The sequence below is a fragment of the Asterias amurensis genome, chromosome 4 (genome assembly GCF_032118995.1).
Source record: "Asterias amurensis chromosome 4, ASM3211899v1".
NCBI lineage: Eukaryota > Metazoa > Echinodermata > Asteroidea > Forcipulatida > Asteriidae > Asterias > Asterias amurensis.
The window spans coordinates 14,225,713-14,238,298 of record NC_092651.1 but is presented as its reverse complement, the minus strand read 5'-3'; the positions used below and the strand labels follow the sequence as shown (position 1 = coordinate 14,238,298).

The 12,586-nt window shown below is 39.8% G+C and overlaps 1 protein-coding gene across 2 annotated transcripts in view; it reads right to left on the bottom strand.

Moving 5' to 3' along the window:
* The window catches only part of LOC139935669 (E3 ubiquitin-protein ligase MYCBP2-like), a 104,035-nt gene that overhangs the window by 54,919 nt on the left and 36,530 nt on the right, over window positions 1-12,586 (bottom strand). For both annotated transcript variants that reach the window (XM_071930178.1, XM_071930179.1), the window contains exons 8-20: window positions 11,649-11,838; window positions 11,142-11,209; window positions 10,271-10,424; window positions 9,361-9,437; window positions 8,669-8,873; window positions 7,222-7,389; window positions 6,357-6,641; window positions 5,773-5,959; window positions 5,052-5,332; window positions 4,496-4,624; window positions 3,452-3,533; window positions 1,242-1,356; window positions 547-766 (exon numbers count right to left, since the gene is read on the bottom strand). In XM_071930178.1, the coding sequence (XP_071786279.1) occupies window positions 547-766; window positions 1,242-1,356; window positions 3,452-3,533; window positions 4,496-4,624; window positions 5,052-5,332; window positions 5,773-5,959; window positions 6,357-6,641; window positions 7,222-7,389; window positions 8,669-8,873; window positions 9,361-9,437; window positions 10,271-10,424; window positions 11,142-11,209; window positions 11,649-11,838 (2,161 nt within the window). The remainder of the gene's footprint in view (window positions 1-546; window positions 767-1,241; window positions 1,357-3,451; window positions 3,534-4,495; window positions 4,625-5,051; window positions 5,333-5,772; window positions 5,960-6,356; window positions 6,642-7,221; window positions 7,390-8,668; window positions 8,874-9,360; window positions 9,438-10,270; window positions 10,425-11,141; window positions 11,210-11,648; window positions 11,839-12,586) is intronic.

Genomic DNA, 12,586 nt, shown 5'->3' with positions numbered 1-12,586 from the left:
AAGAAGATGTTTAGAACACCAAGCTGGCTTAGTTATCACACCTTCCATCAAATAATAATAACACCTGATCAAGCTGTTGCTACAAATAATATTGTTATACCACGATACCGAGAAACTGGAATGACTATTATTACAAAGCAAAAATCAATGACTGCATTCCTTCTCCCAGATACCGAGAAACTGGAATGACTATTAAACATCTATTCCATCACAATAGAGTGTGAAACACTTTATTACGCTGCGTCTATAAATAATATTGTTATACCATGGCTGTCTGAATGTAAACAGAACGCAGGTGCAGTGGTTGTTTTCATTGGCCTTAGACATTTAGCGAAGACAGGTACACACCAGAAGATTCGAGTGTAGTGCACCCATAATATTGATACCGATGAAGATGAATTAGACCAAGTCCGAAACGAAGGCCTCTGCTACAGCTACGGCTAGATTCTTCAACACTGGCAGACGCGCTGATCTAGCCGTAGCTGTAGCTGAAGTCGCCGTTACGGACCAACCTTACCAAGAAACCAACAGGCACCACTGACTTACCAATGACACTCTGGTTTGCAAAGACCAGTGAGTTCTCCAACATCCTTGGGTTGATCAATGCCTCATCTACCTTAATGAAGGTCTGATCCCCACTGGCTCCTATCCACGTAGCCTTACGCCCATACTGGGGACCCATGTCAGGCACGGGACCCGGCCTGGAGTGGGACACTGCCCCTTGGGCGTTGGACTCCTCCAGGATGGCCCGGCAGAGCTGACCCTTCTGGTTTTCAGGAAAAAAAGAGATGGGAAAGATTGTTAGAAAGGCATAATATTTGGTCCTTTTGAAAAAGTAGGCAAGAAATATTTTGACTACAAGGGTTTAACCTCTGCAAATGAACTAATAAGGACTTTATCAACTGCAAAGAGCGCCCTCTGATGGCCTTTTGAGGTTAACATTTTTATGATTGCTGTCTTTCCATTTATGAATTCCAGTACATCCAGTATTTTTGATCTGGGCCCAATTTCATTGATTGCTTATGCTTACCAGAATAAGGTCACCAGCCGAAGTACCATGTTACATGTACAATATGTGACTGGTATCCTGCATATTTTTGCTAAGCAGAAAATGTTCGAGCAATATTTCTGCTTATAATAAGCAGCTCTATGAAATTGGGCGCTGGATGTTTATGATGTCACAAACACCTCCTTTCTAGTTTCTACTTGTTTTTAGATTACAATAAAACAAGATTCCATACCTGGAAGTTCCCGCATGTATAGACATTCCCTGATGAACCAAGCAGGACAGTGTGATTACTACCAGCAGCTACCTGGGTGACAGCTTCAGGTACCTGTAGTTGCACTGGGGCAGTCCTGGTAATCAAGAATGAACAAGAGGAATTACACAGCATAAACCATGCTGAAAGGCACTAAACACTATTGGTTATTGTCAAAGACCAGTATTCTCACTTCACTTAGTGTATCCCAACATATGCATAAAATAACAAATCTGTGAAAATTTAGACTCATTTGGTCATAGAAAGATCAAGAGAATAATTAAAGAAAAAACACCCTTGTTACACAAACTTGTGTGCTTTCAGATGCCTAATAAAAGGCTTCAGGCCTGAAGTCTTTTAATATTTGAGTGAGAAATTTACCTCTCTCTCAAAATTCAAAAACTATGTCACTTCAGAGGGAGCCGTTTCTCAAAATGTTTTAATAAAACATTCAAATAAAAGGCTTCATGCCTGAAGTCTTTTAATATCTGAGTGAGAAATTTGCCCCTTTCTCAAAAACTCACAAACTACACATGTATGTCACTTCACTTCAGAGGGAGCCATTTCTCAAAATGTTTTATACTATCAACAGTTCTCCATTTCTTGATACCAAGTAAGTTTTTACGCTGACAATTATTTTGAGTAATTACCAATAGTGTCAAATACCTTTAATACACAATGTAAGTTTGGGGAAAGTCATAATAGAAACTGGAAGCATAAAACTGGAAGCAAAAAAGATATATAATAATAATAATAATAAAGCATACAAGGCCAGTATGATATGGCTACAAAATATATTGTTTTTCCCACGATGCACTACAGCAGAACAATATAATGTGCAACTAAGATCTTAAGAATGTCTGGAGGGGAACGAAAACCACCACAGAGGCTCCAGTGATGATTTCAGAAACCCCCATTGTTAATGTAGGAAGTAAAGCCAGATGACCGGGACACTAAGCCGTCACCAAGAAGATGTTTAGAACACCAAGCTGGCTTAGTTATCACAACTTCCATCAAATAATAACACTACTCAGATCTAAAACACTTCATCACGCTGTGGCTATAAATAATATTGATAAACCACGGTAAAAGATTGTAAATTCTTACTAGTAGAGAACCTATAACGTGTTGTGCTACAAACATGACAAAGACACATGTACATGGCTTAGGGGCACGTAAGTCGTGTAACACATGGGGCCTTACACAATCAATCAGGCATGCAACTGCCCGTTGAAAAAAAGAGGAAAATTTGCAAAGGCACAAGGCAAGTGCGGACCGAGGCAGTCAAAACGCCACGGGACATGAGACCCACAATGGTACCCTAGAAAATGTTGAGGTTTATTATGCTCTTAGGTGCATTGTTAGCATGTACTAGGCTTATTTTACATGATTGTAGTTGTACACTGTTGTTGCCAGGCATATATTAGGCTAACAAACAAAAATCCGAAGAAAAAAAATCAATGCCTGATCAATACATACCGTTACTGAACCTAAAATCCATGAACAAAATAAACTGATTACAATTTAACTGTCAAGAGTCGTGCACTTTTTACAACCATTGTGAAACATGGCTAAGACAACAGCAATTTAAACTTCCCAAAACGGAAAATGCAATGGGTTATTTTACAGATTCTCCTATTTTATTAAACAGCTTCTTGAGCGGATGGGTTACAATGGAAAAGGTATTTTAACTTGTTTGTAATGTACTTGTTCACCATTTAAATGTAATTTTGATATGTGTACACTTCTGAATTTTTTAGCTGCTATACAAATTGGAGCTCCCAACTAAGACGTTTTGAGAGTGATTACATAATGGAGCTTTTCGCAATCTCTGAGAAAAGCGCTTGATAAGGGTATTCGAAATGATCTTTTTTTTACACAATTAAAATCTATTTATAATCATATGACTCGATTTCCTTATTCATTGAAAACATTTTATATGAAATTTAGCAAAGTTCACGACTTGACATTTTTGTTCAAGCAGGTCTTTAATACTTTAAAAAATAAAAATAGCGTGAAGAGTCCAACTCTTGGCCTTGAATTGAGAAATAAAAAAGTGGTGAGGTCTTAGACCACAGTTTGCATGTACAGACATGCAGGGGACTTGGCCATGTGATCAATTCAAAATGAATTTCCTGGGTTAATCAGGGGGTGGGGGTTTGGGGGGGGGGGCGTTATGGGGGTGACTTTACCTGCTTCCAGAATCTCCCTGGCCCAGCTGGCCATGGTTACCCAGACCAAAGCCATACACCTCACCATTCTTCAATAGTACCACTGCAAAATAACCAAACAGTAGAAAACCCATCATTAATCACGATTGACCTTGTACATGTCAGTGTATGTAGGAATCCAAGATTATATTTGATTAGACTTTTCCCATTGACAAATGCATGTTCCATTCACGCATGCAATCGGACCCTACTGGTTGCCAAAAGCAATGGAAATGTGCTCTAAGCAGACATACAATTGGTCTGCGTCCTGCAGCCATTAGCCACATACAAAACAGCAACTAATTTACTCATTACGCTCACACACGCCATGTGAAATTTATCAGTGTTTATTGGGTTTCAAATGATACAGAAAGGACTACTGAACACAATTTATCTGTGAGGAGGTAAACAAGCAAAAGTTTGAGATTTATTGAGAATTTTGTAAGTTTGGGTTTTTGGTCCAAATAAAAAAGATCTGTGATGCCGGCATCACACAATTTTCAGATTTCGGGTCAAAACATTTTGGGTGATTTTATGGTTTCATAAGATACAGAAATGAAGGCTGAAGACATCTTGTCAGTGTGGAATGGGTAAACAAGCAAAAGTTTGAGATTTACTGAGAATTTTTTGTAAGTTGGGGTTTTTGGTCCAAAATCTAAAAAATCTGCGATTCCGGCATAACAAAATTTTCAGATTTCGGGTCAAAATTTTGGGGGTGATTTTATGGTTTATGATACAGAAAGGACTACTGAAGACATTTTATCGGTGTGGAATGGGTAAACAAGCAACAGTTTGAGATTTACTGAGAATTTTCAGATTTCGGGTCAAAACATTTTTGGTAATTTAATGGTTTCATAGGATACAGAACAGACTACTATAAAAGACATTTGATCCGTGAGGAATGGGTAAATAAGCCAAAATTTGAGATTTATTGAGAATTTTGCACCTTAAAAAAATGTCACAATACCAACACTGGGAATCCAAGACAAATAATATTGTACCCGTTTTCATAATGTGCCTTCATACCTGAATGGTGCAAGCCACAAGCTACCTGGGTTGCAGCTGATGGGAGTGTAATAGGCCCTGCTGGATGCATCACATGCTGGCCGTAGTCTCTCTCTAACTCACGATCATCACCGCTGGTGCTACCCTCATCTGATGGACACAAATTCACCATTGAATTAAACTGTAGTGAGTTCGTCAGGTGCACATCAATTAAGACTATCCTAATCATCATGTTTATTGGTGCAGAACGTGGGCTCTGTCAGTCCAGTCTCCATTCTCCCTTCAACCAGCGAGGTTCATAATCTATAACTCCTATTACACATACTGTATACTTTTCTTGTTAACTACCCAGGGCTGTGATATGCTGTTGAAAGCTTGCGAGCACAAAGCATGAAAGCCTGCAAGTTTGAAAGCTTGGGGGTACGAAGCCTGCTAATGTACATTTATCTTTGGTTTTTAAAGCCCTACTCTGCAATCTGGGGTAATCCATATGGTTTTATCTTGATTTTTTGTTTTGTTTTTGTTTGGGGGGGGGGGAGTTTCGGGTTTAAAACAGAAAAATCACATCCCTGATTACCTTTTCCTTTGTCCTGATTCATGATAAACCCTAGTCGTCGATGCTTCCCGTCTTGCTGCTTGTTCATCCCGTACCGTAGCTGTGCCAGCAGCTTGTGTTGTAAGATGTTACCGTGCTGAACTAGCGCCCCGAAGAAGTTACCCCCGCCGGGTACTGCCCCGGGTATGGCGGCTTGAAGAGCCCCTCCCTGGCCACGACGGTGCTCTTGCGACTCACCAGCGCACACTTTACAGCAGCCACATTTGGTACAGCCCGAGTCACCAGAGCCACAACCACAAACCCTGCAAAAGACAAAATAATAATCAATGTTGATAATTCTTATTTACAGTTTATCCCTTCTGATTGTCCAAGAAGCGATCATGTTTAAACGTGCAATGAAAACAAATGATTAAACATGAATTGGCCTTATTGAGTCAACAAGGGTGCTGTCAGATGATTCAGATGATTGGACAGAGCATGAAAACTTCATGACCCTATTTAAGTTGGGAGGTTGCATATTAGGCTCGCGCAAGTTTGAAACTTGTGTGCAATAATTTGACACTTAAGCGTGAGAGGTCAATTCAATACATAAAAATATAAATTCAAAGCAGAATTTAGCGAATAGTAACATGGTCTCTAATTTTATTTATTGTTATTTTTTTCAGCATCTTGTTGCATTTGGTATGATGCAGGTGCAAGTTTTGTCTGAAGGTTAAATTAATACGTAAGAAACATTTCTCACATTCCGGGATTCCTGCCTGGCTGGTAGGTATTGACGCATGCATCACCGTATCCCGTACACAGTCCACACAACGAACAGATCTTGCACTGATCCGCCTTCCATTCATGATCACACTGCTCATCATCTCTCTCATCCTCTTCTGCATCATCTTCAGCACCAGGAGCAAGGATGTCCGCTACTGCTTCACCTAAGATGGTTAAGAAAGAAAAAAGTCCAGTTATCATCAGTGAAAGCGTCAACATTCCATTTATTAACGGTGGAGGTAGAAGGTAACAATTTACATCTTAGATACCTCTAGCAAATCTATCTTATCTTATGGATTTTACACAAGAGATCACTTCCAGTGATTAGAGACGAATTAGCATCCAGGAAATAGCAGCAGTTATCGCAAATAATTTAATATGTACATAATTGCTTTGGGGATAAAGGATGTAATTTTTGTTCCCCCAACACTCGGAAAGAACTATTTTTTTACATGTTCTGTATGTAGGGGAAACAAATATAAAAAGAATATTGAGCAACTACAGTAAGTTGTCAGAGGCATGATCAAATAGCTCCTCATTTGTGGAATATTTGTTACTTGCCTTCTGTGACGAGTCTTCCCATGAACTGCGCAACCGCTGATTCACCGCCCTGTGGCTGTACACCATTACCGCATACATCGTCCGGACTCACAGCCTCCTTCCCAGAGATGTTTGCGTTCTTACCGTCCTTCCCAGTGCCCTGCCCAAGCGAGGGGCCCCTGCCGCACTGCCCCTTGTTGTTGATGCCCATGGTGTAGACGATGCCGTTATTGGTCAGGATGCAGGTGTGTGCTTTGCCGAGGGCAACCCCTGTTACCCTCACATTCTTCAGATCAGTTAACAAACCTATAGAGATGTTTCAAGGAGTTTACGTAATAAGTAACATTGTAACACTTAACAGACACGCAACGTTCTAATTGCGCAAAAAAAAGAGGAAATGGCCGATCACACTTTACTTTTGTACAGTGTTTTTCAGTTTCCTATGGCACTGTTTTGAAAAGATAAAGGGGAAATCTTATTCTTGATAATTAATAAATTTCAAAGGCAAAGAGGGGTTTGTCCATGGTTTGTCCTTGTTTTTGATTTCCATTTTGAGGCCAAGATGGTAACTTTTGGTTTTGTTTCTGTTGCTGCTTGGGGCTGGAGATGAAGCGAGGACTTCCGATGTATGGGAAGATGAATAAGACAGTCCAGAAGTTTCAGATAATATAACGAATGACCTGGATTTTTTTTTTATTTTTCTCTGCCGAGAATATGGGGCTTGTGTTCACTGTGAATCATCCAAACATTTGGCAATATTCGACAGCCGATTATCAGCAACGGCATTCTGGAACTCTCAGACTTAACTTCCCCATCATAATATTTCAACAGTAGTCCAAACAGAATTGTGGTTGTCATTGAATGACATGATTGGATCTTTTCTCACCTGTGCTGTTGTCAGCATTGTGGGTGTCCTTGCCAAACACATACAACTCTCCATCCTTCGTGACTACCGCTGTACTGCCGTTATTACACGCTACGTATACTGCACATTTCCCATCCATCTTCAACATCTTCTTGGGTTTGGAGGCTTTGAGTTGACGGCGACCCTTCACTGAAAACAGAAAAATGGAACAACAAAAATTTGTCACAATTTGTTACGCTCCATGCATAAATCTTTTTCTAACAAAACTAAAACCTGGGTTTATTTGCTCAGCAAATAGATGAGAATAACAGCTTTCAAATGATACATACATGTGGCATGTCGTGGCCGAGCTGGGCCCAATTTCATAGCGCTGCTTAGCGGCCGATTCATAGCGCTGCTAACCGTAAGCACACAAAAAGGCATGCTAACCCTCCAGTGCTTACCGCACGAAAATAGATGACGTCACAATGTAAATCCACGGTAAATACGCAATATGGCCGCCCAATTTTTCTGCTAACCTGTGAAATACGCTAAGGTTTAAAGCCATTGGACCCTTTCGGTACAGAAAAAAAAAAAAAAGTTCACAGATTTACAAATAATTTACAGGGTTTACAGAAGGTAATGGTGAAAGACTTCTCTTGAAATATTAGTCCATGAAATGCTTTACTTTTTGAGAAAACGGTAAAACAATATAAATTCTCGTTAACGAGAATTACGGATTTGTTATAAACACATGTCATGACACGGCGAAAAGCGCGAAAACAGGAGTGGGTTTTCCCGTTATTTTCTCCAGACTCCGATGTCCGATTGAGCCTAAATTTCCACAGGATTGTTATTTTATATATAAGTTGTGATACACGAAGTGTGGGACTTAGACAATACTGTTTACTGAAAGTGTATAATGGCTTTAAGCAAATTTTTCTGCTACAGTAAGCACGCAAATTTGCTTACCGTTAAGCAGCGCTATGAAATTGGGCCCTGGTAAGAGTGCCGGACTCTGGTGTTTCTGATGGGCAGGGTGTGGGTATGAGTCCCTGTCATGACACTTAGATGGGACTTGAAGCCACGGAGCCCGTGTGTTGTGTAATGCAGGTAAAAGAACTCAGTGCACTTATTATAAAGAGCAGGGGGTTGGCCCCGGTGTTCCTGGTTTGAGTGGCTGCATATTGCGCCACAGCACCTTGTAAATGGTACTATAAAGGAAAAAGGTATCATACCTCAAAATCGTAGCTCCACATAACTTGCAGGAAAAAGACTGAATGTTTGGAGCACCCCAAGTGTCACCGGGTGACGGACTTAAACACCGTATAAAAAGCCACTACTATAGTTATTATTATGATGTAGATGTAGAAAGGGCCTATCAGGGGAAGTATTTCTTAACATCACTATTACTGGGCCCGTGGTCCGGTTTAAAATGGGAGCCCTGCAGAGCTTAACAAAAATGGTAATTCCAAATTCTAATGCATACCCTGGTCACCATCTTCCCCTTTCCTGGCCGTCCCTGCAAAGTAAACACTTCCATCATCCCCAAGTAAGGCAGCATGGTATCCATCGTGTCCAACGCTGCATTGCACAATCTTAGGCGACTTCGTGATAGGGAGCTCCGACCACTTGGTGGTAGTTTGAGCACTCTGTTTGATGCCCAGACTCTGTGCTTTCCCTGCAAACAGCATCTAGGGGTGGGGGAGAATTGTATTATAAATCATGATAAATTCTGGTAATGAAGCCCTATTAGCCTGACAGTACGGCAGATAGGTGATAAGATTGTGCTTTTAATGATACACAGTCAGAGTACATGTATGTCATGAGAGAGATATTTTGCCTGAAGTCTTTTAATATTTGAGTAAGAAATTGCCTCTTTCTCAAAAACTATGTTACTTTAGAGGGAGCCGTTTCTCAATATGTTTCTATACTATCAACAGCTATCCATTGCTCGCTACCAAGTAACTTTTTATGGCAACATTTATTTTGAGTAATTACCAATAGTGTCTAGTTTTTTTGCTTTGCATCGGGGATAAAGAACTTCTTGGAAAACGAACTCAGGAAGCACTCAGTATACTCAGTATACAGTGTTTTAAGCACGTCATTCTAAGGGTGTTAACAAATTATACACATTATGAGTGTACTTAATTGCCATTATCTGTTAAAGCTCCTGCTTACCTTTCCAGAGACAGTCCGGATGAGAGTGAATTCTTTACCAGCTGCTATATACATGCATTCATCGCTTACTCCAGTTTCTACACAGTCAAAACATACAGAAATTACCACATTGTATCAATGGAATGAACAGAGCTTGGCCTACTTTCATTAAGCCTGTAAGCACAAAAAACCTTGCTAAGCACAGGAATATAGTGCTTAACAGAAATGGGTTACCAGACAAAATCACATGAGTTTACATTGTTGTGACTCGTGTCTCACTCATTTTTTGCTTAACAAAGAAATCTGTCATGCAGTATTTTCTGCTCAACAGCTTCATGGAATTGGGCCAAGGTTACCCTGTGAGACAGTACCATGAAACCCTTTAGAGACCATGTAGATAAGGAGGGTTTGAAACTTTGCATGGTGGAAATAAGAGTTGGTTTCAACTCAACTCAAGAGTTGAAACCAACAGTTCTTTTCAGAACCACCCCCAACTCATTTAGAGATAGTCATTACATAGTGTTACTGCAAACCTTTGCATACATGTAGATAGTTAAATGGTCTATTCACAATAATCCTCGGCATAAAAACTAATTTGCAACTACATGTACATAGTATCATGATGAAAGAGCAGGGAGGCTTCAAGACGCTTCGGTAACTAGATACATGTAGTTAAATGGTATATTCACAATAGTCATCATATCAATACCATTACTATCCCCAACACCCGCATTGATCAATTATATTAAACTTCCTTTTGACTGACTTAATAACTCCATTCAGTGATAACAAACAATATGATTTAATTTTACTTAAAATGTTTACTTGTATTGCCTGAAAGTAAAGACATACAATCCTTTGAATTCTTTTAAAGAATCTACTTATCTTTGCCCAGAAGCAACAAACAAATGATATTTTTGTCAATACTTACCAATCTCTTGTTTCTCTGTGTTGGACTCTTTTCCATTGCCGTTCATTGAAGGGCCGTAAGCGAGTAATGATTTTCTGGCAAGTTTCACTGGGAGTTCTCCAATCTTAGACATCGGTGAACTCTGAGGGTTGAAACTCTGAACTACAAAGGAATCCTAGAATGACAAATCATAACAATAATAATACTGGGTTCTTATACTATAAGTTATCAAACCAGAGCGAGTGGAATGCCAAAAATTATAGCACTTCTGCGTATCATATCAATATCGGATAGCAGGTGATAACGGATTTGTCTTCAAGCACACTTCAAGCAACGCATGTGACGATCAGCATTTGGCGCAAACGCGCCACTTTTGAATCAACAATAACTTGTTATATAAGCTGTAGGCCTACGTCTTGCGTAAAGCTCACAGAAGCCCAATACGCGTAGTTAGAATACACAATACGCAGGGTGTGATGTGGGTCATGCAATATGTTTATAATACACTCATGTTGCTATGGATCCACCAATTAGAATCAAGGATTCAAGCCTGCTCGAAGATAAAGCACTTTTTCAAACCTCTCTGGGCTTATGAAAGCGTTTATTGTTGTTTTACAACAGGATATTTAAAGGGAAAGTACATGTAAGGTAATCACTCTTAAATTTAATGGCAATAACAACTTTTAGTTTGAGGCCTTCAGCAGCTATCGATATCGCGTTTAACAAAAACATTTTACTTTTAAGTAATTTAGTTAGATAAAAAGGTCAGTTTTAATGCCGCATTGCCATGCAAATGCGCCTTTAACTTCTTGGGCCTCTTAGTCATGGGTGATGTCTTTCATATGGTATCACTTAAAGCCATTACTGTGTATTCCACCCTTAAGGGACTTACATCATTTAACGCTGATACACATCCAAAGTTTTCACCGTCACTGAAGAGTAGAGATGCAGAGGTGCTCCCTAAAGAGACAAATTAAATCAGGATGAATTTTGAATTGATACATCTGATGCATTTTGATCTATATCTATTTTGGTTTTACCCTTACACCGATGTGTGTAAGCACTGTACACTCAGTACTTCCCCGTGTTCTGTGGGGAAAAAATCACAGGCATATAGACATGTAACTCGGATTGGATGCGAACCCACGACCTTTGCAATTCTAGAGCAGTGTCTTCCGAACTAGACCACCAAGATTGCCCGTAGCTAGAGGTAGTTTGAATCCTTTATTTTCGCAGCGGGTACCACAACGCTTTATTCAAATCAAAATAGTTCGCTCCATGCTTCCAGTATTTTTTCCCTCCTTCACAATGAAGTCCATAACCACTCCAACAGTTTGTCCATCTCACAACTGCACTAGGCTAGAAAAAGATTGATAAGTCATTGATAAATCAGACATACCAGTGGCAGGAATGTCAACTGATCCAGTCTCCACCAGGGTTTCTGTGTTGACTGTGACCACCGTGTTGACTGATGATGATGACCCACTGAGATCCAACGTGGTAGGTTTGTAGAGAAGCTGCCCCCTCGCTACCCCAAGCCAACCTCGCTCATGAAGATGAAAATCTCTGTTGACCGCATAGATGTGACCCTACAATTAAAACGGAGCAAACTTGTATAAAACCAACAAAAACTTTAAAGTTATCTTGATCTGGGGAAACATGTACTTAACAAGTACATTTGGCATGTTTTGAGGAAATCAGACAGAACTGGGCATACATTATGTAGATCAGTTAAAGACAAAAATGCATTTACAATGTTGAAGTACTACATTAGTAGCTTACAAGTAAACAAGTAGACAAACTTGGTTTTGATGCTCAAACTGTACATGCTCTCGTTTAATAATAACCAAATAACCAATTCTTATATAGCGCATTTCACAATAACCGTATCAATGCACTTTACATTAGTGCCCTGGTCATAGGGCCAATAACATCCCTTTTTAATGTTTCTCAGCTCCCTTGGGAGTATACAACCTGGGCAACAGTTTATATCGCTCCAAAGGCTTTTTCATTCACAATATCAACCTCTTCCCTCGCAGGTACCAATTTATACCCCTGGGTGAAGAGAAGCAATTTTAGTAAAGAATCTTGCTCAAGGACACAAGTGTCACAACCGGGATTCGAACCCACACTCCGGTGAATTATCACCAGAACTTGAATTTGATGCTCTTACCCACTCGGCCATGACACTCTACACTCTAACAATTTCCTTCGGTATTTTTTTATAAATTTAAACAGCTGCTTTCATCACAATGTTCACCCATCCACAATCTGAAAGCAGAGACTGTTCTCAGAACTGACAGGTACATGTATCTGTTCTAGTAACAAGTTGTCATC